At 42.7% G+C, this 23,738-nt stretch overlaps 1 protein-coding gene across 1 annotated transcript in view; it reads right to left on the bottom strand.

The window, feature by feature from the left end:
• Positions 1–738: 738 nt before the first annotated feature.
• LOC115099578 (phenylalanine--tRNA ligase beta subunit-like) overlaps positions 739–23,738 on the bottom strand; it is a 67,004-nt gene continuing 44,004 nt past the window's right edge. The window contains exons 15-18 of the mRNA XM_029617310.1: positions 23,423–23,515; positions 19,102–19,219; positions 1,837–1,989; positions 739–815 (exon numbers count right to left, since the gene is read on the bottom strand). Of these exons, the coding sequence (XP_029473170.1) occupies positions 739–815; positions 1,837–1,989; positions 19,102–19,219; positions 23,423–23,515 (441 nt within the window). The remainder of the gene's footprint in view (positions 816–1,836; positions 1,990–19,101; positions 19,220–23,422; positions 23,516–23,738) is intronic.

Consider the following 23,738-nt stretch of genomic DNA (forward strand, 5'->3'; position numbering starts at 1 on the left):
TGAGCATTGCTACAACAAAAGCCATTGAATTGTTCATAGGTTTTACTCGCATAAAGTGCAATTATGTAGGTAAATGGCTTTTGAAAATTGCTATGATAGTATGTTACATTTACATACATAACTCTTTTGGAAATTCACCTATTAGATTGTAAGACCTCTCGGGGCAGGGAAATACCTATAGTACCTGAATGTAATCTGCTTTGAAATGCCTGAAAAAGCAGAAAACAAATAAATGAAACAGCTGGAAAAGCATGATATAAAAAAAAAAATGATGAGGAGGATCTTGCTGTGGCTAGGAGCAGCCATTTTGTTCCTGCATCCAGACAGCAATCCTTGGTGTCAGCTCATGCCCCACATCCCAGGAGGGGTAAGCATGAGCTACAGCCACTGCTGGCACAAAATGGCTGCTCTGAGGAGAAGCAGCAACCTCATGTTTGAGGTAAGATTTCTTGAGAACTGCATGTGTGTACATCAGGCACTTTTGACTTGCTTGGATGATAAATCTCCTCTTTAGTTTTCCATGCTAGTCATCCTTTAGGACTGTGAGTATTAAGATCTCTCGTCACATGTGAAATGGAAACAGGCTAGGCTGATGTTTTTCATTCTTTGTGAGCTGTAGAAAGATTTTACTTTTGGTGGTCTCTTTCGAACAATGAGTTACACGCTGCCACGCCAACCAACCCACCCAAGCCAACTTTACTAATTTAACCAAAACCCTCTCGGTGGTCTCCAGGGCTTTCAAAAGCTTGAGAAGCTTTCTGCTTCCTTTGTTTTCATATGCCACAAAACTAAAAATGAACAAGACTCAATTCCAACTGCAAAAGAAAGATGCCAGAAGGAACACATTCAGAGAACTATCCTATAGTATGCTTTGCCAGGATCCCTATCATTGTCTAATCAAGAATAGGGCCAAACAGCCTTTAAAATAAAGTCTGTGGATATGCCAATGAAAAAAAATGTTCTGTTCCAAAACAAATAAGAGAAATCAAAATATATCTTCAAAGGTAGGGGGCGTGTGCTGCTGGATGGGCACAAGCTAGCCTTGGAATACATATTCTGTTACAATAATATAAAATGAGCAACATGATGATAAAATACTCCTCCCGCTCTCCCCCCCCCCCCCCCCCCCAAACTAGGATCTAATATCACAACCAAAAGGTGTCTGGCTGAATCCAAAAAGATAACCATTAAATCTAACTTTCAATTCTATACTTCTAGATGACAAATCTGTGGATCTGGTTATTGGAATACAAAAAAAGGCTGCAAGTGTAAGTATTCCGTATACCTCTGTTTTTGTTTTTTTTTTTTCAATGATGGGACTACTTACATTGCAGCACAGTAAATGACAGCAGAAAAAGACCCAAGTGGGCAATCCAATCTTCCCAGCAAGCTTTATTTATTCTTTTCATTTATTTCTTTTTATTCTGTTTAGAGCACTTAGAGAGCAAAAGTCTGCACATAAAAAGTAGATGCAGACTTCAGCCTGAATTTTCAAAGTGGTCGTACGTCTGCAACTCTGCTTAGAAAATCAGTGGATACGCGTCAACCCTAGTGCAGCATAAGCGATAGGAAGCAGGTGTAAATATGTTCGTGTACATGTATGCATAGAGTTTCAAAATCTAATGCAGGCACAGAAAGTGATTTCCCTGGCCCCAGCTCTGCCTCTCGGAAAACCTCTTTGCTGCTCGCATAGCTCTTCCATGTGCAAATCCCCGGACAATTTTCCAAAGCCAATTTACGCATCTTAAAATACAGCCCATATTATACTCATTCTACCAGTCCCTTTTGAATTCCCATAAATAACACCAGGTACTTCCCAGCCATGCCCTCTCCTACCTTCTGATGCTTTAATATGATATCCAGTTTCCTTGTCCAGATGCACACCCAGCAATTGCATGGTTCTATCCAGAAGGCCATGGATGACCTCAAACCCAGGATTCTTGTTGTAATAAACTGCGCAGAGGTGCCTTTGATTTCTTGCACCCACATCTGTAGAAGAAAAAAAAATGCTTTTAGTGCTTTCTGGCACACTTTTCTATTTTTAAGAAGCCAGCAGTAAACCCAGAGAATCCTGAACATGTAAGGTAAGGCCCCATCCATCAGTCACAGCAGAGTAGGTATTTGTCGAATTGCATTGCAGCACTCAGCTCCACAGAGGCCACAGAACTTAATAAAAAATAAATATCCAAGTAAGATGCATTGATTTGAGCTGCCAAGTGCCCATTCTCCCTGAATCTCACAAAAAGAGACAGTTATTCATTTTATGGAGGGTTGTTTTTGTTATTGTTTAATTTTGAGTGTTGCAATTTTATGTTTTATATTTTTCTGACCGATGCACAGTATTTATTGTTCTGTTGTATTTTACATGATGTTTTTGCTTTAAGCCCTGAGATCAAACAGTATAGAAATCTAACAAATAAATGAGACAGTTGAAAAGTAAAAATTATCTATAGAAATCAAATCTATGATACTGAGAAACTTCAAAATATATTATTGTAAAATATAGTATATTCAGCAACGGTAAAGTCAGTTTTATAAGTATTTGATCTTTTGAAGTCAGTCTGAGCAGGTATATGTAAAAATGGCAGTGAAAGGAGTTAAAACCCACAAAGATATTTCTGTGCACATAAAAATTAATCTAATTTAACAATGAGCAACAAAAGAACATAAGATATGCCACACTGAGACCTACCAAAGGTCCGAGCCCAGTATCCCGTCTCCAACCGTGGCCAACCCAAGCCATATCTGGCAAGCACCCAAACATTAAATAGATCCCATTGTTAAGAATATCAGCAATAAGCAGTGCCTATTCCCTATTGATTAGTACCAGAATATTGCAAAGGCCCTGCATCTTAACACAAGCTTGGTTTGCTGGATAAATCGATTTCTTTATCATCATTTACTACTACTGCTTACATCGTTTCTCAAACATCCTAATGATGTCAATAATTTGCCATCTATTTAGAAGCACTTCAATGCTTTGCAGTGAGACCACAGGTGAGGCCTGCACAGATAAGCCATCACCGTACAACTTCATGCTGGGCCAGCACAGATCCCACAGGTTTAAGGCCCATGGAAGGAGGAGAAGAGGAGTACCATTAACATTTAGGACAGGGGGAGAGGTGAGACAAACATTTTGGGCTCAATAGCGCTCCTTGCCCAGCTCCAGACTAAAACACATTTACTTGAAATATACATCAAATCTACGGAAAGTTCAAAAAGCAGCATCATTTCTATTACCTTTGATAATAAGAAAACAAATAGCAAATATTCCTGTGCAGTATATGGGGTTTGCGACCTCTTTAGGAAGCTAAAAACCTGTAGAAGTGCGGTCTACACCCTCATACACCCCCTTCTGGAAGAATGTGTGCCTCTTATTTATAACGTTGGGGCCAGTTGGCAGCAAGGAATGACGACAGGTGGGATCAGCTCTAATTCAGTTCCTTGGGGGTTACCTTGTCTGAGACAGAGACTCAGGCAAACGCTTAGATTACCTGAGACCCCTGGCTTCAGTTTCCCCTATCTGCTGCTCACCTTGGCTAAGTCACTTAACCTCATTGCGTTCAATCGACTGAAAATCTCTTTGGGACAGGAACTGTGTATCCTAACGGCACAATACATACAGAAGGGGGGGGGGGGGGATTTTCACAGGGATTTCTGCGGGTGAGCAAGCTTTACCTGTGAAAAAAAATGGTTCCCCATCCTCCATGGTGGTAAACGTACCTGCGCTGCGGACAGCATGCGCATTTTTGCCCACGGGAAGGAGAGGCAGGCCCAGAAAAGTACATGTGAAGATTTCATTTTGGAACCTCCGTGTCTGCTTTTCCTCACAGGAATGCCATCTACAAAGCCCGTGGGGTAAAGAATCGCTGTGGACTTTTCGAAGTTAGACCACTGCAGGGTGTTTCCCTTTGAAAACTGGCTTGCAGGCCATGGAGTTTCAAAATTGCTCTCCCAAAGCATTACTTTGGCACACAATGTGTTATGCTCCTCGCTTTAATTACTGATGCACAAGATGCCTTGACTACAAAGGCTGACATTATATTTAGAAAATCTTTATTATAAAGAATTTCTCTTTATATTTCTAATCTTAAAAAGAATATCCTGCAGCATGCATATTACATTGGGTCAAGGGAAGGAGCATCATCCGCCCATTATCACACCTCTCTCGGAGGTCTCTTCTTTAATGCAGAAAATATATGACACTACAGCAAGCTCACAGAGACTGCACGCCACAGACAGCAGCAGCATCGGCTTCTTTGCCAGAGAGCGCTTGCTGGAATCCCCTCAGAGTTCTTTACAACTATTAGCAAAGCTCTCATCACATAATTCTCTTTCGAATGGGCCTGCCAAGCATGTCCGTCTAAATAATACATTTACTTCACAGTCCTCAAAACACCACCTGAAGAAGCCGCTCAAAATAACCCCCAAGGATGGGAGAGATCCACAAGCTAAAAGGTGGGATAGGGCGCCCTCTAGCATCTTAAAAAAGTATTAGACTTCCTTTAAGACAAGACAGAGTGAGTGCCTGCTTAACAATCCATCTCTCCAGAGTTTAATCTGTTTATCTTATTATTTGGATTCATTATCTGCCTTTTTTAATACAAAATTCACTCACAGCGGTTTAAAACCTTTTAGAACAGCAGCACATAAACAGAGGTCACAGTCTGCTTTACAAAAGAATTAGAATAGCAGCAAGAACCAATTTACAGCATTAGCAAACGACGTGGGTCTTAGGGTGAACTTTTCCAGATCAACAAAACAGACTTTAGTAGCAGCAGCAGCAGAGCAGAAAATACTGATGACTAACTCTATGAATAAATAACACTGTATCAAAACGTAGTTTGTCGCAAGCAGGTTTAAGACATTTGAGGTGATGCCAGCAGTTTCCCATAGTCAGTTTAGCATGTGTGAGAGAAGTCAAGTTGTATTTGCTCCTGAAGTGGGAGCTGTCATGTATTTGTCGGAGATCTTCTGGGAGGGATCTCTAGAGGGCAGGTACTGTTCCTGTTAAGGATTTGTTGCAGGTGCCTGTACTTTAGATTTCTTTTGACGAGGTAATTGATATTGAGGATCCTAGTAAGGATCTCAGTGGATTGGACGGCAGTATAAAGAAGGGCCTAACAATTTGAGTGAAAGGCTATCTTCTCTTAGGGCTCTGAACAGCAACGTTTTCAATTTCGTTCTGTATGGGATTGGTAATTAGTGTAATTTATATAAGGCAGGTGTGATGTGGTCGCATAGTTTGCATCCTATCAGTTGTGCAGCGGAGTTATGTATTATCTGGAGTTTGTCAGGGTCTTATCTGTTAGATCCTTATATAGAGCACTGCAGTAATCAAGTTGTGTGGTTACCGTGGCATGAACAACTTGAGTAGATATTTTTCCTCAATGACCGGGTACAGTCCACAAGTTTCGTGATTGAATATGGCATCTTTTTTTCACAAAGGTTAAGAGTATACAACAGACATGGACACTGTTAAAAAATACCATCATAGAAGCACAGTCCAGATGTATTCAACAGATTTAGAAAGGTGGAAGGAAGGCCAAATGATTGCTGGCATGATTAAAAAGTGAGGTGAAAGAGGCTATTTTAGCCAAAAGATCTTCATTCAAAAACTGAAAAAAGGATCCATCAGAAGAAAACAGGATAAAGCATAAGCATTGGCAAGTTAAATGTTAGACATAGATAAGACAGGCTAAGAAAGAATTTGAAAAGAAGTTGGCCCAGAGACAAAAACTCATAATAAAAAGTTTTTTTAAATATATCCGAAGAAATCCTGCGAGGTTGGACCTTTTGATGAACGAGGGGTTAAAGGGACACTTAGGGAATATAAGGCCATCTTGGCAAGACAGCAAATTCTTTGCTTCGGTGTTGGGGGATACCCGTTCCAGAGACAGTTTTCAAGGTGACAATTCAGATGAACTGAACCAAGTCTCAGTGAACCTGGAAGATATACTAGGCCAGATTGTCAAACTGAAGAGTAGTAAATCACCTGAACCGGATGTTATACACCCTAGGGTTCTGAAAGAACTAAAAAATGAAATTTCAGACCTATTACAATTAGGGGTTAATTTTTAAAAAATACACGTGGGCATCCATGTGTGTGCTACCCAGCGCACACACATGGACATTTGATTTTATAATATGCGCGCGCCAGTGCTCGCATATTATAAATCGGGGGTCGGCGCGGGCAAGGGGTGCACATTAGTGCAACTTGCGCATGCCAAATCCCACGGCCTTCCCCCGTTCCCAACCCCCCTAAACTAACCTCTCTTCCCCTAACTGTCCCGACCCTAGCCCTAACCTAGACCCCCCCCCCCCCCCCCGACCTTGGACCTACCTTTTGTGCCTGTCTCTGGCCAGGCGCAGGTTGCGCGCGCCAGCAGCCTGCCGGCACGTGATCCTCCGGCACAGCGGCAAATGGCCGCTGTGCCGGGAACCTCTGACCCTGCCCACTCCCCTTTTCCAAAGTCCCGGGACTTATTCACATTCCGGGGCTTTACGCACATAGCCGGGCCTTTTTAAAATAGGCCCAGTGTGCGTAGGCATTTTCAAATCCGAGCCTTAATTTGTAACCTATTATTAAATCATCCATTGTACCTGAAGACTGGAAGGTGGCCAATGTAACCCCAATATTTAAAAAGGGCTCCAGGGGTGATCCAGGAAACTACAGACTGGTGAGCCTGACTTCACTGCTGGGAAAAATTATGGAAACTGTTATAAAGAATAAAATTACAGAACATTTAGATAGACATGGTGTGACAGGACAACAGTCAGTACGGATTTACCCAAGGGAATTCTTGCCTCACATATCTACTACATTTTTTTTTGAAGGGGTTAATAAACATGTGGACAAAGGTGTATTTGGATTTTCAGAAGGCATTTGACAAAGTCTCTCATGAGAAGCTTCTAAGAAAACTAAAAAGTCTTGGGATAGGAGACAATGGCAACCTTAAAAGGACAACTGGTTAAAAGCCAGGAAACAGGAGAGTAAGAATAATAAATGGTCAGTTTTCATAGTGGAAAAAAGATAAACAGTGGAGTGCCTCAGGGATCTGGACTTGGACTGGTGCTTTTTAATATATATATAAATGATCTGGAAAGGGGTACGAAGAGTGAAGTGATCAAATTTGCGGATGACACAAAATTATGCAGAGTAGTTAAATCACAAATGGATTGTGATAAACTGCAGGAGGACCTTGTGATAAATTGCAGGAGGACTGGAAGATTGGGCATCCAAATGGCAGATGAAATTTAATGTGGACAAGTACAAGGTGATGCATATAGGGAAAAATAGTCCATGCTGTAGTTACATAATGATGGGTTTCATCTTAGGAGTTACCACCCAGGAAAGAGATCTAGGCGTAAGTGGATAATACATTGCAATCGTCGGCTCAGCATGATTTGGTGGTCAAAAAAGCAAACAAAATGTTAGGAATTATCAGGAAGGGAATGGCAAATAAAACGGTGGATATCATAATGCCTCTGTATCGCTCCATGGTGAGACCACACCTTGAATACTGTGTACAATTCTGATCAACGCAGCTCAAAAAAGATATAGTTGTGATGGAGAAGGTACAGAGAAGGGCGACCAAAATGATAAAGGGGATGGAACAGCTCCCCTACGAGGAAAGGCTAAAGAGGTTAGGGCTGTTCAGCTTGGAGAAGAGACGGCTGAAGGAGATATGATAGGGGTCTACAAAATCATGAAAGAACTTGAACATGTTAATTTAATCGGTAATTTACTCTCTCAAATAATAGAAGGACTAGGGAGAACGCCATTAAGTTAGCAAGTAGCTCATTTAAAACAAATCAGAGAAAATTCTTTTTTCACTCAGTGCACAGTTAAGCTCTGGAATTCATTACCAGACGATGTGGTTACAACAGTTAGTGTAACTGGGTTTAAAACAGGTTTGTATAAGTTCATTGTAGCTTGGGATTTATACTGTTTGGGTACTTGTGACTTGGATTGGAAACAGGATACTGGGCTTGATGGACCCTTGGTCTGACCCAGTATGGCATATCTTATGTTCTTATGTAAATGTAGGTTTTTATGTCAAGGACTAGTTTTTCCAAGTATCACTCCTGTAGCACACATTTACAACATTTATTTCAGATCCAGCCTTCACAGAGTACTTCGCATCTGAGTAATGCTTGTATCCTTTCACCCAAGTGGCAGATTCTGGTTTGTCTGTAAGTGTACTCCATCAAATTCCAAACCACTCAAACAGGTTTCCCTTAATTTCAGACTAAAGCAAACATACATACACACACACTTACTTAAGTCATGTGTTAATATGAATTATGTTCTGTGGATAGCTGTAATAGGCCTGCTAAGAGATGTGAAGGCTTCTGCAAGAGGCAAGGGATCATACAATAACCTGTCCCTGCCTAATGCTGATTTATTATATTGGGGGTTTTGCTCCATGGAAAGATGGGATCTTCAGAACACACACAAGAATTATAGCTTGGGTGGAAAATGACATTAAAAAATTGGGCATCAGCCATATTTTTAGGAGCCAGGTTAAAAAAATTACTTTTGTTACCTTATTTTATTTTTGGTTCCTTTAGTTTTGGTTTGTTTTTTTTTTCCTTTTACTTAAGGATTTTTTTGTTCTGTATTCTTTTTCTTTGCTTTTTTTCTTTTTTGGATTTCTCTTTCATTTAGCTCCTTTATTTTTCTATATTTTTGCTTTCTTGCTTTTTTTTTTAATTTCTTTGCATTTTTTTTTATCATTAAATATTTTAATTTTTAGTCTACTTTCTGAAGGGAGGGAGAGGCGTGTATGTGTGTCCCGCTACTAACTTTCCTATTTGGTGTCCATTTGATACACAATTTTCATGGTATATCAGGGAGGGCATGAGGATTTGGATGGGATAAAAGTTTTTCAATCCACATATTCTATGAATACATTCGCGCACAATTGTCATCCCCTAATAACTTTCTGGGTTTTGCCCTCTGAGCCACACCACATTTGGAAGAAACATCAGGGGTCCATGAGGATCATCAAAGAGACAGATATGGATCTTTCTCCCAGATCCACATAGGCCTGCACACTCATTCTGGAAAATAGGCTCCGCTGGTTGGGTGTGGAGCTTCTAGTTTTTAAAGGTACCTTCCACCTGCCTGCAGCCTCTTCTGTAAAGGCAAGGGGTAGTCCCAAGCCACAGTGGCAATGGCTCTCTTCAGTACTGGCCCACTCTAAGGAGCCCTACAAGGGCCTGTGGCAGCAGATCCTGGATTTGGGCCCATCACAGTGGCAGGGCGGTCACTCACTTTAGGCCCCAACCTGCTACAGTGAAGATGGTGCTCTTCAGGCAGCAGCAACTCCTTCTGCTTCCAGAACAGTGCCAGGCACCCAATTCTTCAGCATCCTGGCCCCCAGAGGTTTTCCACCCCCAATTACAGTTCCACACTCTATTGCCGGGGTCCCCAAACTATGACCCAAGAGCCGGTTGCAGCCCATGCCTGAATATCATCTGACCCCTGGCCACAAAGGCAGGAGAGGCTTAATCTGGCCTGCAGCGGCGACAAAAAAAAAAACCAACCCACAATCTCACTCATGTTCACAGGAAAAAGCACATATATTTGGAAAAATCACACAATTCACAAAGGAAGACCTCATACGGAAAGCACCAGGACTGTACAAAACTGTCTTATGAATTAAGTCCTTTATCGTGTGCTTGAGGGTTTCCAATCATTGGCCTTAAATTGTAGCACCTCATATATTTTGAGATGTTTTTTTTTTAACTTGCAAATAAAAATATGCCACATTGAGTCCAAGTAAAATAAACCAGAACATATCTTAGGTTGCTGGGAAATAATCTTCAAAGCAAAATTTCCACCGACAGATGGGGCGTCCGGAACTGCAGACAGTACTGAAGATGCAGCCGCACCTTGAATTCAGTAAGGCTTTTCTTCCATTCCGTGTCTGTGGAAATAAAGCTTAGAACAGCAGCCTCTCTGTGCAGGGTTTCAAGCTTACTGTCCGTGAGAACGTGCTCCCAATTCATTTTTAATTTCTCCATTGGCGTGTTACCACCATGCTCCTGCACATTTTTACATAGTCGAGGTACCAATTTGATTTATTTTTGTTCTCTCTCAAGTCAACATGCCACCGGTGTTGAAGTAATTTTATCCTGCAATGTTTTGAAGTCATCTTGTGTCTTCACTCACAGTTGTAGGTACTGGAGGAAGAACTCATTTTGTTTTTGGGGCCCCCAACTCAATGCACATCCGACACCCAGAATCTCTCTCTCATTTCCAATTCCCTGCATCCCATCGTGTTACCGTGTGTTTTGAGGGGAAACCTTTATCGGCGCAGAAGCCAGTAGTTTGGATGTTAAGGCAGACTCCCTTTGTAGGATCATTGCAGTCCTCTAGTTCTCGCTGGCAAGTTGTACGACAGTTCCATACATTTTGGCTTCTTTCTTTGAATAATGCAGGATCTTTCTCAATAATAGGCGCTAGCCAGAGGAGCAGGTTAAGGCAGCCGTGGCTTCAGAACACGGAGCATGACAACCAGCGTCTCCAGCGCCGCAGTCCACGACCATTCGAACAGCCACAGCAATAATTGCCACAGTGTTTTTGCGGTCTCTCTTGTCAAAGCAAAGCCCGTGAAGAAGGAGCACAAGCTCCGAAACGCCTTGGGGTCGGCAGCACAAGATTGACTACACACACGCAAGTATAATACAAGTGGTGGCTTGAATATCTAGAAAAAACAATTTGCAGAGCACGCAAACCCGTGGACACAACCATAAATTTAAAACCTGTATTGAGGTGCCTAATGATTTAGAAGCCATTTAAGGCTCACATACACGATAGCCAAACTTCACAGGTTGGCATCGTATGAAGGCACGCTCAATCCACATCCTCCATACATAACAAGTTGTATAAATTTTCTCATATTGTATCTTGTTATTACAGTTTGGGTATAGCATTTAAGGATCTTTCTCAATGGCATCTCTGCCTCTCTCTCCCTCTCAATTTTTTGCTGTATTTGTATATTTTCTCCTTAAACCATTCCACTATATTGCAAATGTGCTAAGGAATATTTCCATCTCAGTTGGTTTTTAGAGACTTTGCTGCTCTTAACTGGGGTCATAAATAACATTATCCATGCCATCTTAGGACTATTTTAATTTATTCTGATTTTCTTATCCAGTTTTGTCATCTCCCTATTCATATGATCTAATCTGCGACCTCAAACCTATATTTTTCCATTGGTTTAATATCAAGTATAGAGTCCTCATATACTCCTTTCCTCAGCTATATTGCCCTCAAAATCTTTATATTGTCCAGGAATTTCCCTGTATGCGCAGATTGAAATGCTATAAGATAATGTGGGAAGCCCTTAAAACTTATCAATAAATTTGCTTCTACTGTGATAGTTTTCCCCAACTATCCAGTCAAGTTTTCAGGATTGCCTCAATGAATATGCATGAGAAAGATCTGCACATACAATGTATGCAAATCTCTCTCATGCATATTCATTATGGATATCCAAAAAACCCAACTGGTTGGGTGTGACTCCAAGAAAAGGTTTAGAATTATTGGTCTAAATATGTTATTTGCTGGACAATATTACAAAAATCTTTAAGTGAATAATGCCCCATTCTTTACAGACCTTTGCTATTTCTCCCCATCTCTGCCTTCAAAATCATTTTCAGCAGCATGATAAGAACAATTCCTATTCAGTAAGTCACCTCTTGCATTCTATAGAGCATATAAGACGATATAAATATACAATCTAATCTTCTGCTGATCTGGTAAACAATGTAAAATAAAAGTATTCTTGTCTGTTCTAATTCAGCTCTTTTCATACCTTTAATTTAAATATATTTGGCATTTCATGCAAGGACAGGATCATGAGCATATTCTTGTATTCCATTGTAGATGCAGTCAGCAGAAGAGTCTAATAAGCAACTGAAATCTCCATCTACAATGAGTTCCCCAGTAAAGGATGGTGTGACTATCTTTATTTATTATTCAGAATACAAAGTTTCCATCATCTATCTTGGGCCCATACACATTTCCAACCACCAATCAGCCCCTAGACAACAAATATTTACATACCGCTCTATCCAGAAATTCAAAAAGCATGCTCTATTACTGCTCGCACTCCCCCACCACCCGCAGTGGCATTACTACATCCTGAAGAAAGGAGGTGCCAAACCCAGAAGCGCTTCGTTTTTGGGCCTTACTATCCCGGAGACGCGATTCCAGCCCAGCCCTCCGCTCTGCAAGCATTTTAGCAATATAGTACATGAATTCAACCCTCCAACACAGTGGACCCCCACTCCAATCCCTTGTCAGTTGGGTTTTCAGGATACACCCTATTGAATATGCATGAGATATTTACATACTTTGAAGGCTGTGCATGCAAATCTCTCATACATATTTGTTAGGGATATCTGAAACCCAAACTGGTTAGTGAGGGCCTGAAAAGGGTTTGTGTACTATGGCTCCTCAGACCTACCCAATCAATCATTCATAATCTGGTTAGCACTCAGACTCGTCCCACCTTCAGCAGTCAGCGCGTCCGCACTTCCATCTAAAGCCCACACACTCATCCCCTTTTGGTTTGCTCCATTCTGTCAAGTGCACTCCCCATCACAAACTTTAAATAACCCCATCACAAACTTTAAATAACCAAAATCCCCTCAGTCTCCCCAAAAAAGGTGAATCCCCCTTCCAACAAAAACAGACTGCACCACTTGAAAAAGAAAACACAATGGCAGTTCCCCAATACAATAAACCTCCAAACACAACACACAGAAACCCTCTCGAGTAAATCACCAGAGCCCTACACTACTATTCAACCAGATACTACCAATCAGTCCTTTAACAGATGATTTTTTTTTTTTTTGGAAACATGACTTTTCTACGAATTTATAAAATGTGTTCAGCATACATCACTCATCTTTCAAACTCTCAAACCAGACGGTCCCTGTTTGGCCGCAGTCTCTCTTTGCTTGCAAAGTCATCTTTAGTCTTCTCCTCTCCCCCTCTCCCATTCTTTTTACCACCTACGTTGTTGGATCTTTTCCAGTTTCCCCCAGGCATTCCCAGTGCCCCCAATATAGCCATTTTTTTGTGCTCTGATCGCTTTCTGAACCTCCAGTAGTATCTTTTTTTGTGGGCTGTTCCTCCCTCTGCACATTCTGTTCTCTTAGCTCTACTTTTTGCCTATTTCCCTCCTCCATCATGTCTGGCACTCCTTGGGCCTGTTTGGAAGATTTATGAACCTTGTCTTGGCAGTACAAATTTATATATCTATATATATATATTTGTTAAAGTTCCTGGTCACTCATTTACTGGTTCCAGACATTCCAGTGCTACTTCCCTAAGTTCGTAGTTTTAGCTTGTAAAATTTTAAAATCCTTTACTAAAATATTCTTTAGCGGAGCTTCTCCTACATATTACCAACCTCATTCAGAGCATTATGTGACCTCCTTGATCTTATTCAAACTTTGCAAACTGCACAGTCCTATACTGACTTGACAATAACTATCTTTAAGAGATCTATATGAAAATAATTGAATTTCTAACATTTAATCACCATAATTTAATGTGAACTCTTTTTCTCCAATACTAAGTAGCTACTTTCCTAGTCTATCATTTATAAAACAGTTTTGATTCAGAAAGCTGTATAAATCATAAAACAAGATACAACAGTAAATTAGATCAGAAAATATTAACCAATGAACAACTGTCAAAACAGGCAAATGCAAGAAGAAAAAAATCACAGAAGATGACAAAATAATATGTAATGACTGGATTAGGTAGCACCTAAGATGAAATAAACGAACAGAAATTGGTAGTTTACACAATGAGCATACAGGTCCAGAGTGCTGCTGAAGGAACATCTGCAGAGCTGCCCAGGAAAAGCTTCCGAAAATGAACAGAAAAGCAACATTAGACCAACTGCTACGCAAATGAATAATTAGTAAAGCTAGGAACGGACAATGAGCAAGTCCCAGAGGGAAGAGAATAAATGGTGCAACTCCACAGAACCATTGTCATCAGAGATCACAACTCTGACAGGCAAAATCTAAAACAGAGGGGCAAGTGTGGTCACTGTCAGGAGGGTCCCATTCCATTTAATGCTTGGAAATCTTATTGGGGAAGGTCCCTAGATGTTCCTCCTCAAACGCATGCAACACAGGTCACATGCCCCATCTGTATTCCTGTAGGTGAGGCTGTATGTCACCACAGAAAGTATTGTTTCTATGCTGGCACACAAAGATCACGTAAGCAGCAAAATACTGCCTCTGTAATAAGAGGAGACTAGCGCATACAGCTTCCAGTTCCTTACCATTAATCTCACGTCTAGGTCCACTAGGGATCACTCCAGAACCATCGACCTCTGAATAAGGGCTGTAAACTGTATACTAGAGAAATTACTTACCTGATAATTTCATTTTCTTTAGGGTACACAGATGGACTCAGGACCAGTGGGTTTATGCTCTCCTGCCAACAGATGGAGACGGAGTAAGCTGACGTCACAGAATATATAGCCCTACAGTGACCCCAGCCTGCCAGTATTCTCTTCAAAAGCAACTGTGGACAGGCTAGCAAAAATCTTGATTTAAAAAATGATTAAAAACAGATAACCAGAACTGGACTCAACCAACCATAAACCCTGAACTCACATAAGATTCTTTTTGACCCTAAGCTAGGGACTAGATGAACACTTACCAGTAATCCCTTGGCACCCAGAACCCCACAGGAGGACTATTGAAACACTCATGTGGCAGCCGAGGGTGGGAAGCTGAGTCCATCTATCCTTCTGTTGCAAATTCGCATACCACGGACGCCTGGGCCAGTCCGGCACCACCAGGAGTACTAGCCTCCTGTGGTCTTTGCTCTTGCGAATTATCCTGCCCAGCAAGTGCCATGGAGGAAAGGAATAAAGCAATCTGTCTTCCGGCCAGATCTGTATGAGAGTGTCTATTCCCAGGGCCACAATCTCTCCTGCAACCTTCGCATTTCAAGAAGTCGCCAGCAGATCTAGGAATGTTAGGTCCCAGCGATGATCCACAATCAGCTGAAATGCCTTGACTGACAACACCCACTCCCCTGGGTCCAGACTCTCCCTGCTGAGAAAGTCCACTATTACGTTGTCTTTTCCTACAATGTGAGAGGCAGAGATCATCTGCAGATGACCTTCCACCCGTTCCATCTGCTGGTCTATTTCCTGCGACACTTGCTGGCTCTTGGTTCCTCCCTGGCGATTGATATAGGCCACCGTTGTTGCATTGTTCAACATCACACGAGCCGCTTGATCCCGCAGCCTGTGGCTGAACTGCAAGCCTGCCAGCCATACCGCCCGGCCCTCCAGGCAATTGATGTTCCAGCAGGACTCTTTGGCATTCCAGTGCTCCTGGGTTGTTAACTCCAGACAGTGAGCCCCCACCTCCCCCAACTGTGGAGACTCGCATCTGTCGTACAGGCCAGAGAGGACAAGGGAGCGCCCTTTCTCAGATGATTCTCCTGCAACCACCATTTGAGGCAGGAGCAGATTTCCATCGGCAAGTGGAGCTGTACCACATAATCCTGAGACTGTGGGTTCCAACGAGATAACAGAGCACACTGAAGAGGACGCATATACACCCTTGCCCATGGCACCACTTTCAGTGTAGCTGCCATCAAGCCGAATACCTTGAGACATCAATCTCTGTCCTGGCCCCTGTCGAACCTGGACCCCCAGATATTCCGACGACTGGGATGATTGAAGATTGCTCTTGGTCAGGTTCACCACCCAACCGAGCTCCTGTAATAAGTAGATCACCTTGTGTGTCACCAGGCTGCTCTCTTCCTGAGATTTGCCTCAAATCAGCCAGTCCAAATATGGGTGCATCAGGATTCCTTCTTGTCGCAAGGCTGCCAGTACCACCACCATAATCTTGGACAATGTTCTGGGAGCAGTGGCTAGACCAAAAGGCAGCACCTGAAATTGATAATGGTGCCCCAGCACCGCAAAGCGAGAGTTTTCTAAATCAGATGGGAATATGAAGGTAAGCCTCTGACAGATCCAAGGAGGTCAGAAATTCCCCCGACTGCACCACCATTATTATAGAGCGTAAGGTTTCCATTCGAAAATGAGTCACCTTCAAAGTGACGGTTGACCCTCTTGAGATCCAAGATGGGACGAAATGAGCCCTCCTTCTTGGGCACAACAAAATAAATGGATTATTGCCCCATAGTTTCTTGAGACGTGGGTACCGAAACCACAGCCCTCAGCCAGAGGAGCCTTTGAAGCATGAACTCCACTGCCTGCTTCTTCTGGAGGGAGTGGCAAGGGGACACTGTGAACACGTCCCAAGGAATACTGTGAAATTCCAGTGCAAGCCCTTCGCGTATCACCTCCAGGACCCACTGTCCGACGTGATCTCGACCCACCTCTGATAAAAGAGAGAGCGACATCCCCCTATTTCCTGTTCCAGAAGGTGGGTTGGCAAATATTCATTGGGAAGCTCAGGAAGGTCCACCACCTAAGCCCGTTCCTCTCTTGGGCTGCTGGGGACAAAAGAACAGAGACCTACCGAAAGAATGAATCCGCTGAACGATCGTCCCTCTGTAGGGACGAAAATGCTTGGAACCCCGGAAACGACTCCTCATACCAAAGGGGCGCTGTAACTGTTTCTTATCCTCCAGCAACTGAGACACCAGAGACTCACCCCACTTACTGGCCAGTTTCTCCAACTCGCTCCCAAACAAGAGCGAGCCTTTAAAGGGCATCTTGATAAGATTGCCTTTGGAAGCTGTGTCAGCTGACCAATTTCACAACCACAATTGACGCCTGGCCGCTATCACTGAAACCATTCCTCTGGCTGAGGTCTGGACCAAATCACAGCCTATGTCTGCTAAAAAGGCGGCAGCAGGCTCCATAACCTCCTGAGAGAGAAGCAAACAAATCTCGCCACAAGGGCGCAACAGGAGGCAATCTGTAAATTCATCACCACTGCCTCAAAGGCTTCCTTAAGAATACCTCAATCCTTCCATCATATACATCCTTCAAGACCGCTCCTCCCTCTACGGGAATAGGCATCAGCTTACATATGGCACATACCAGAAGATCCACGTTGGAAAAACTTAAACACTCTCTCACAGTTGGATCCATGGGGTACAGGCCGTCCAATGTCCAACCCCCTTTAAAATTTGCTTCTGGGGCATCCCATTCCAGATCAATCAATTCCTGGATGCCATCCATCACCGAGAAAAAAAACAAGAGGCTTTACGTAAGGAAAACAAAATGGGATTCTTCCTCGGCTCTACCATAGCATCTGATCCAGGAACACCCAGATGTTTCAAGGTCTGGGAAATCAGGGTCGGCAGTTTATCGCTATGAAAGAACCGCAACATGGTTCGATACAGTTCAGCCCTGAAGGAATCTCCCCATCTTCCAGGGAATCAGGATCAACCTCATCATCAGTGCCATCTGGATTCATGCTGGGAACAACCGCAAGGAGCCAAGTTGAGCCCCGGTGCTTAAGCATAGGACTGGAAGAGGGAGGAGCCACCGGCTGAGGGTCCGATCAGAAAGAAATGGGGGAAGCGGAAGACTGCACCTAAAGAAAGGCTTGTAAGCCTTGAAAAAATTCCATCCAAGATCCCTGAGTGTCTAAGCAGCGCTGACGCAGGTTAGAAACCAGGCAACACAAATAGGAAGACGCTTAGGCTTCTTGCTTATTGGCACCATGACTGCAGTAAACATGCGTCGGAACAGCTCGTGCTCAAAATTGCAATGCGCCCAAAAAAATAAGCACCTACAAGAGCAGCAAAGTGCACACACAATCTGTGTGCCAAGTTAAGCATGTAAAAATGTTTGCGTGCGTAAAAAGCTCACCCAAAAACCAAACGCACAACGTGTGCACAGAGCCAACACACTGTGCACAGACGGCCTATAGAAGGCAGAATACGAACAAGAGCGTGCGAAAACGCCTGTTGCGGCCTACCACGTGGCGTGCAGGAAAAAAGCCTAAGTGTGGGGCCTAGCCCATCAGGGGCTGCTCAACCCGCCAGATTGCCCAGTTCCTCAACCCCAAAGAGAGTGGGAATGAACATCCAGTCACTGAGAACGGAGACTGAAGGAAGTCCTGAAACCCCTCTGTCTCTGATTCAGGTAAAACTCTTTTTTTTTTTTTTTTTTAAACCTTATCTGAGCTCAGCGCTTACTGGCTGAGTACAGAGACTGTTTCCAGATGCCACGGGATAGGGCATCTGCCGTCACCGCCGTGCTCGGCCTCCTGCACCCGTTGCCTTACAGCTGAACTAGCAGCTAAGTCCATGCTGGGAAACCCAGCTACCGGACCCTGAGGGACCACAGAATTTATATCAGGAATTCTCAACTGGGGGAGGGACCTTTAGGTATCACCTCAGGAGAGCGGGGCTTTCTTTTCCTGAATTTAGACTTTCTCCTTTCAAAAAGCTCAATGCAATCCCCATAGGGAGATGCACGACCACCATCTTCTGGAGACGGAGAATACTGGCAGGCTGGGGTCACTACAGGGCTATGTATACTGTGACATCAACTTGCTCTGTCTGCATCTGCTGGTAGGGGAGCATAAACCCACTGGTCCTGAGTCCATCTGTGTACATGCTAGGAAAACACTGCATAGTGCTCTTTTCCTGAACTAAACTGTAAGCAATTCACAAATGTACTTAAGCTACAAAACACATCTGTTCCAGATTCTATTTAAGAACCCTGAAAATGGTTGCTTCTGAAACTTCAAGTAAAGTACAACTCTTTGGCATGTGTAGACTTTTAATTTCTACCATTAATTTTTTAATCAATATTTTATTATTTTACAACCCACAAAATTAAAAAGAATGATTTATCATCCTCCTAACTGATTCCAGGCAATAAAAAGTTAAACAATGAAAAGAGAATCAGCAGCTGGGTTCTGCATTATGAAAAATCTTTGCTTTATGGGGAAAGTGTGACAATGGCTTCAGCTAGCAAACACGCCTAATTGACCTTTCACCCACAGGCACTGACAGGTCTCCCTTTATGGTCAGTCAAGTTTGAGAGAGAAGCTCGCATCGGGAAACGTAGAAACGTCTGGAATAACGGTGGAAGCTGCAGACCTTACCTTTGGTGGGATCTTTCACGACAATGTCGGAAATTTCAAATAGTTTGAGAGGTAGTGGCATCTTTCTATTACAAGCAACAGTCTTTAGCACTCCTGGTAGGAGAGTGGTGCGTACCACCTACGACAAAAAAAAAAAATATATATATATCTCTTATAGCATATCCTGGGTACATGTACGCTCCAGTCAACATGCCAGTCACCTACTGGGATTTCAGGTTGACCAACACAGATGCAAACTAAAGTCAACTACATCTCAGGGGCATAGCCATGGTTGGGCTTCTGCCCCCTCACATTCAACTCAGGCCCCCCACCCTTAGCCGTAGGGTCATGTCCCATCTGATTCAGATCCTTAAAGGTTCAGTGGTTACAGGACAGGGAGACCATGATCTCCTGTACTTTTAAGAGGGCTTAACTTGAACAGGGAAATGCCACTGCGCTTGAGCTAGACATGTAAACGTTTGAGGCCAAAGTCTTTCCATTTACTTTTGGCAGGTAATTATCTCTCTCCCCTTAAAAGTTCAGGACTGCCTGCGTTGGGTGGAAAGCTGGAAGCATATTTACAGAATTGCTCTTCAGCAGATTGAGACATGAACCTTGGTATAAAGTAGCTGCCTTAACGAGAGAGAGAGAGAGAGAAACAGCAGAGGCAGGGCAGGGAGAGAATGAAGAGAGAGGAGATGCAGCATTGCCAGAAATTAAAATGGTTTTGGTTTTGTAGCCATTGTCGTGAAGACCCACATAGGATGTGGTAAGGGACAGGGAGATAAGATGGGAAGGCTGGCCACATGCTCCACCCATGTTAACCTTGCCCCACACCCCCAAAAGAAATAAATTCAGTTCTGGCTATGGCCCTGCTGCATCTATTAAGGCAAGATATATCTTTGTAGGTTGGCGGGACAACTATTTTTAAGTATGGGTGCCTTCTATTGATGGCAAAATTGAGAAGGCAGCTGAGGAAAGGAAGTTAAAAGGTAAAAAAAAGCCTTCTTTTTATGCTATCTACTGTCAAGCCAGCGAGGAGGAGCTTTGAGGGAGCAGAAGAGGTCCCCAGGTCACTGTCACTATTTTCTCATTTCATTAACTGGAGCTCCATGAGTATCCTCATTGATGCATTTTAAAAACAGACAAGGGAAAATATCAGTTCCCCACCCTCTCGGGTCTCTTATCATTCCAAAGTTCATTTTTGCCACAAGCGGTAGGCACTGCTGTTTTACAGATTTGACTTCCATACGCACAACTTCCACAACTCGATTGTTTATGTAGTAAGCGAGTGCCTCTCGTCCTAATGGTTTGGGTTTTTGTTTTGTTTTTTTCGTGAGATCTGTGATCATTCAAAACATCAATATCTCAAGTAAGGATTAATAGAGATGATACAACAAGTCATAAGTTTCACACACCACACACAAACCTCCAATGAAAGAAAGATGAAGATGTTAACAACTTTCCTGTCACAACTCTCTCTCTCTCTCTAGCTAGTCCAAACTAGTTCACATGATGCAGGGCAAACTGCCAGGCATAAGCAGACAGACACATGTTTAATCCCACAGGAAGCACGCCCACTGTAACATGAGGCAGACAATCCTACTTTTGAGGTCTACTTATGAAACCCGACATTTGCACGCCTCACTTCTTCGCTTCTTCACAAAACAATGACAGAAAACAAGCATTTTCAGAGAAATCTGATATTCTCACTCGTCGACTGCACCTACAGGCAAATGTAATGCCTCAGATCCTACATATCTGTGGAAGGAAAGGGCAGACACCAATTTAGAGGGAGGGGGAAAGCCACAGCTGAGACACGAGGGTCACTGCAACAATTCTCCAGTGCGGGACAAAGACCCCCACTCACGTCATGAATCCCCAAAACCTGAGCTTCTTCAGGGAGTCGCTCTTACCTTTAGCTGACTGGGTGCTGTGAGTGATTAACCTCAGTTATATTGGTAGGTAATTAACATGTTTTGTTTTTAAATGACCGCACTTTAAATATAGATTGACATGGTAGCAGACTTCAGGGGTTTTTTTTTCTGTTATATGTCAAAACTCAACCCAGTCTAGCATGTCTTGTCTAACATTCAAACACCCATAACTTACTAATTATTAACGGGCCGATACAGTAAAAATCGCGGGAGAGCGGGTGAGCACTCGCTCTCCTGTGCACGCGATTCAGTAAATTAATTTATTTAAATTAGGGCCTGCGAAATATTCTTGAAAAATATTTTAGGAATAAAGAGTCTTTGTTTTGTGGTTATAAAGTCCAGGTATTTCCTGATGTATCACGTACTACCCAGTACAGGAGGAAGCAATTTCTTATGTTGAAATCTAGAGTATTGTCCATAGGGGCAACATATTTTCTTAAATTCCCCTGTAAATGTGTAATAGTGTATCAGAAGAATAAGTTTATTTTCCAGGACCCATCTCATTTAGAAACATTTTTAGTAGATAAAGAAAGAGGATGATTTAGAAAATAACTGCAATAAATAAAGTAATCCAGCTATATGTAATTTGATAGAAATACATTTTCTTTTGAGTTTTGCTTGTTAATGGTTCCTCCCATGTAGTGGACTATAAGATTGAGGTATAGAAAGATTTACTTGAATTTATAGTGGGCTAAGATTGTTATACCAAAAAAATTTTGTTCCTTCTTTTTGCAATTTGTATAAATTTGTAAAAACCCAATAAACTATAAATATAAAAAAAAAAAAAAAAAAAAATTAGGGCCTGCGATAAAAAGAGGCGCTAGGGACACTAGCGCGTCCCTGGTGCCTCTTTTTGGACAGGAGCGGCGGCTGTCAGCGGGTTTGACAGCCGACGCTCAATTTTACCGACGTCGGTTCTCAAACCCGCTGACAGCCATGGGTTCGGAAACCGGACGCCGGCAAAATTGAGCATCCGGTTTTCAACCCGCAAGCCCATTTAAAATTTTTTTTGTTTACATTTTTAACTTTTTTTTTTTAAACTTTTGGGACCGCCGACTTAATATCACTATGATATTAAGTCGGAGGATGCACAGAAAAGCAGTTTTTACTACTTTTCTGTGCACTTCCCTGGCGCCGGCAGAAATTAGCGCCTACCTTTGGTTAGGCGCTAATTTCTTAAAGTAAAATGTGCAGCTTGGCTGCACATTTTACTTACTGTATCGCGTGGGAATGACTAATAGGGAGATCAACATGCATTTGCATGTTGCGGGCGCTATTAGTCTCGGGGGGGGGGGGGGGGTTGGATGCACGTTTTCGACGCGCTATTACCCCTTACTGAATAAGGGGTAAAGCTAGTGCGTCGAAAACGCGCGTCCAAATGCGGGTTAACAGTGCGCTCCACTGGGAGCGCACTGTACTGTATTGGCCTGTAGGTAGGAAAAAAAAAAAATCACAGTGAGATAGCAATCTACCCATGCCCTCGTCAGTGCCTTCACAGGAAACGGAGAATGATGCCAACTAATAGAGTCTTCATACACATTCGGCATTGTAAGAGTCCTCGCCTCTTCTCCAGGCATCGTGTTCCACAGCAGACACGTTACCTTAAGCAGCTACTTACAACAATCTCAAGGGTAAAATACCTTTCAGAAACTCAGTGGGTTGTTTTTTTTTGCCGGAGTCAGTCCCATCCTAAGCCAACCAACCACTTGCTTCCACAATACACTGAAACCTGTAAAACTCATATGGCCTATCCCCTGCAGTTTCGGAGGGAGTGAATTTTCAAAAAGGAGCTGCGTGCATAAAAGTAGCATGTATCGTAGCAATTTCCACAAGCCCATTTCCACACGCAAAACCTTTGGAAAATTCTGTGAAATTTCAAAGGAGTTCTGCACGTAAACGTAGCAATTTGCAAAAGCCCTTGAACGCATGCAAAACCCAGTTTTAGGCACGTACAACCTTTTGGAAAATGACCTCCTCGGTTTCTAACACAAAAATGAAGAAAGCCTGTTCAACCTATGAAAGAGGCTTCATCTTCCACAAGTGACAGGCTTGCAATAAAAACCGCAGAGTCCCTCTGCAGACGCCCTGTCTGGAAATAAATAGGTGTGACAGTTTGCTACCACTGAAACTAGCCTAAGCTGCTTGTGGCGCATTTTAAAGCCCCTGTTAATTTCAGGGCAAGAGACGGCAAAAAAAAAAAAAAAAAAAATATATATGTTACAACAAAAGGCTCCACGATTGGGCATAACCCAGAAAGTACACAGAAAAGATGGACAGGCAACATGAAATAAAACGTCTGAAACATTGTTTGCCAAGGACCTGCGCTCTCAAATGGCCAGGCAGTACCCTGGATTAGACACACGGTTCTTTAGAAGGAAGACTGTAAATGTTAGGCCCTTTTTTACCTGAAATTCTGCTGTCTTGGGATTAGCTATGTGCACTGCTCGAGTGGCGGAGATAGGCACACCAAGTTTATCAGCGATATCTTCAACAGAACACTGTAGGGGGAAAAAAAGAAATTAAGGCTAAATAGTCCTGAAAGATGAAGAATAACTATATAAACTCTGTCTTAGTCCACCCATGGAAAAAATCTAGAACTTATTTTCTGTAATACTTGCAAGTTGGCAGCAGCTGCTTGTTGACGTAACTGTGACATTTTGAATGCAAACTGTTGGATCTCAAGGATGCTTTTCTTTCAGACGTGTGTCCGAGTCTGTTAAC

This window comes from Rhinatrema bivittatum, chromosome 9, assembly GCF_901001135.1.
Source record: "Rhinatrema bivittatum chromosome 9, aRhiBiv1.1, whole genome shotgun sequence".
NCBI classification, from domain to species: Eukaryota; Metazoa; Chordata; class Amphibia; order Gymnophiona; family Rhinatrematidae; genus Rhinatrema; species Rhinatrema bivittatum.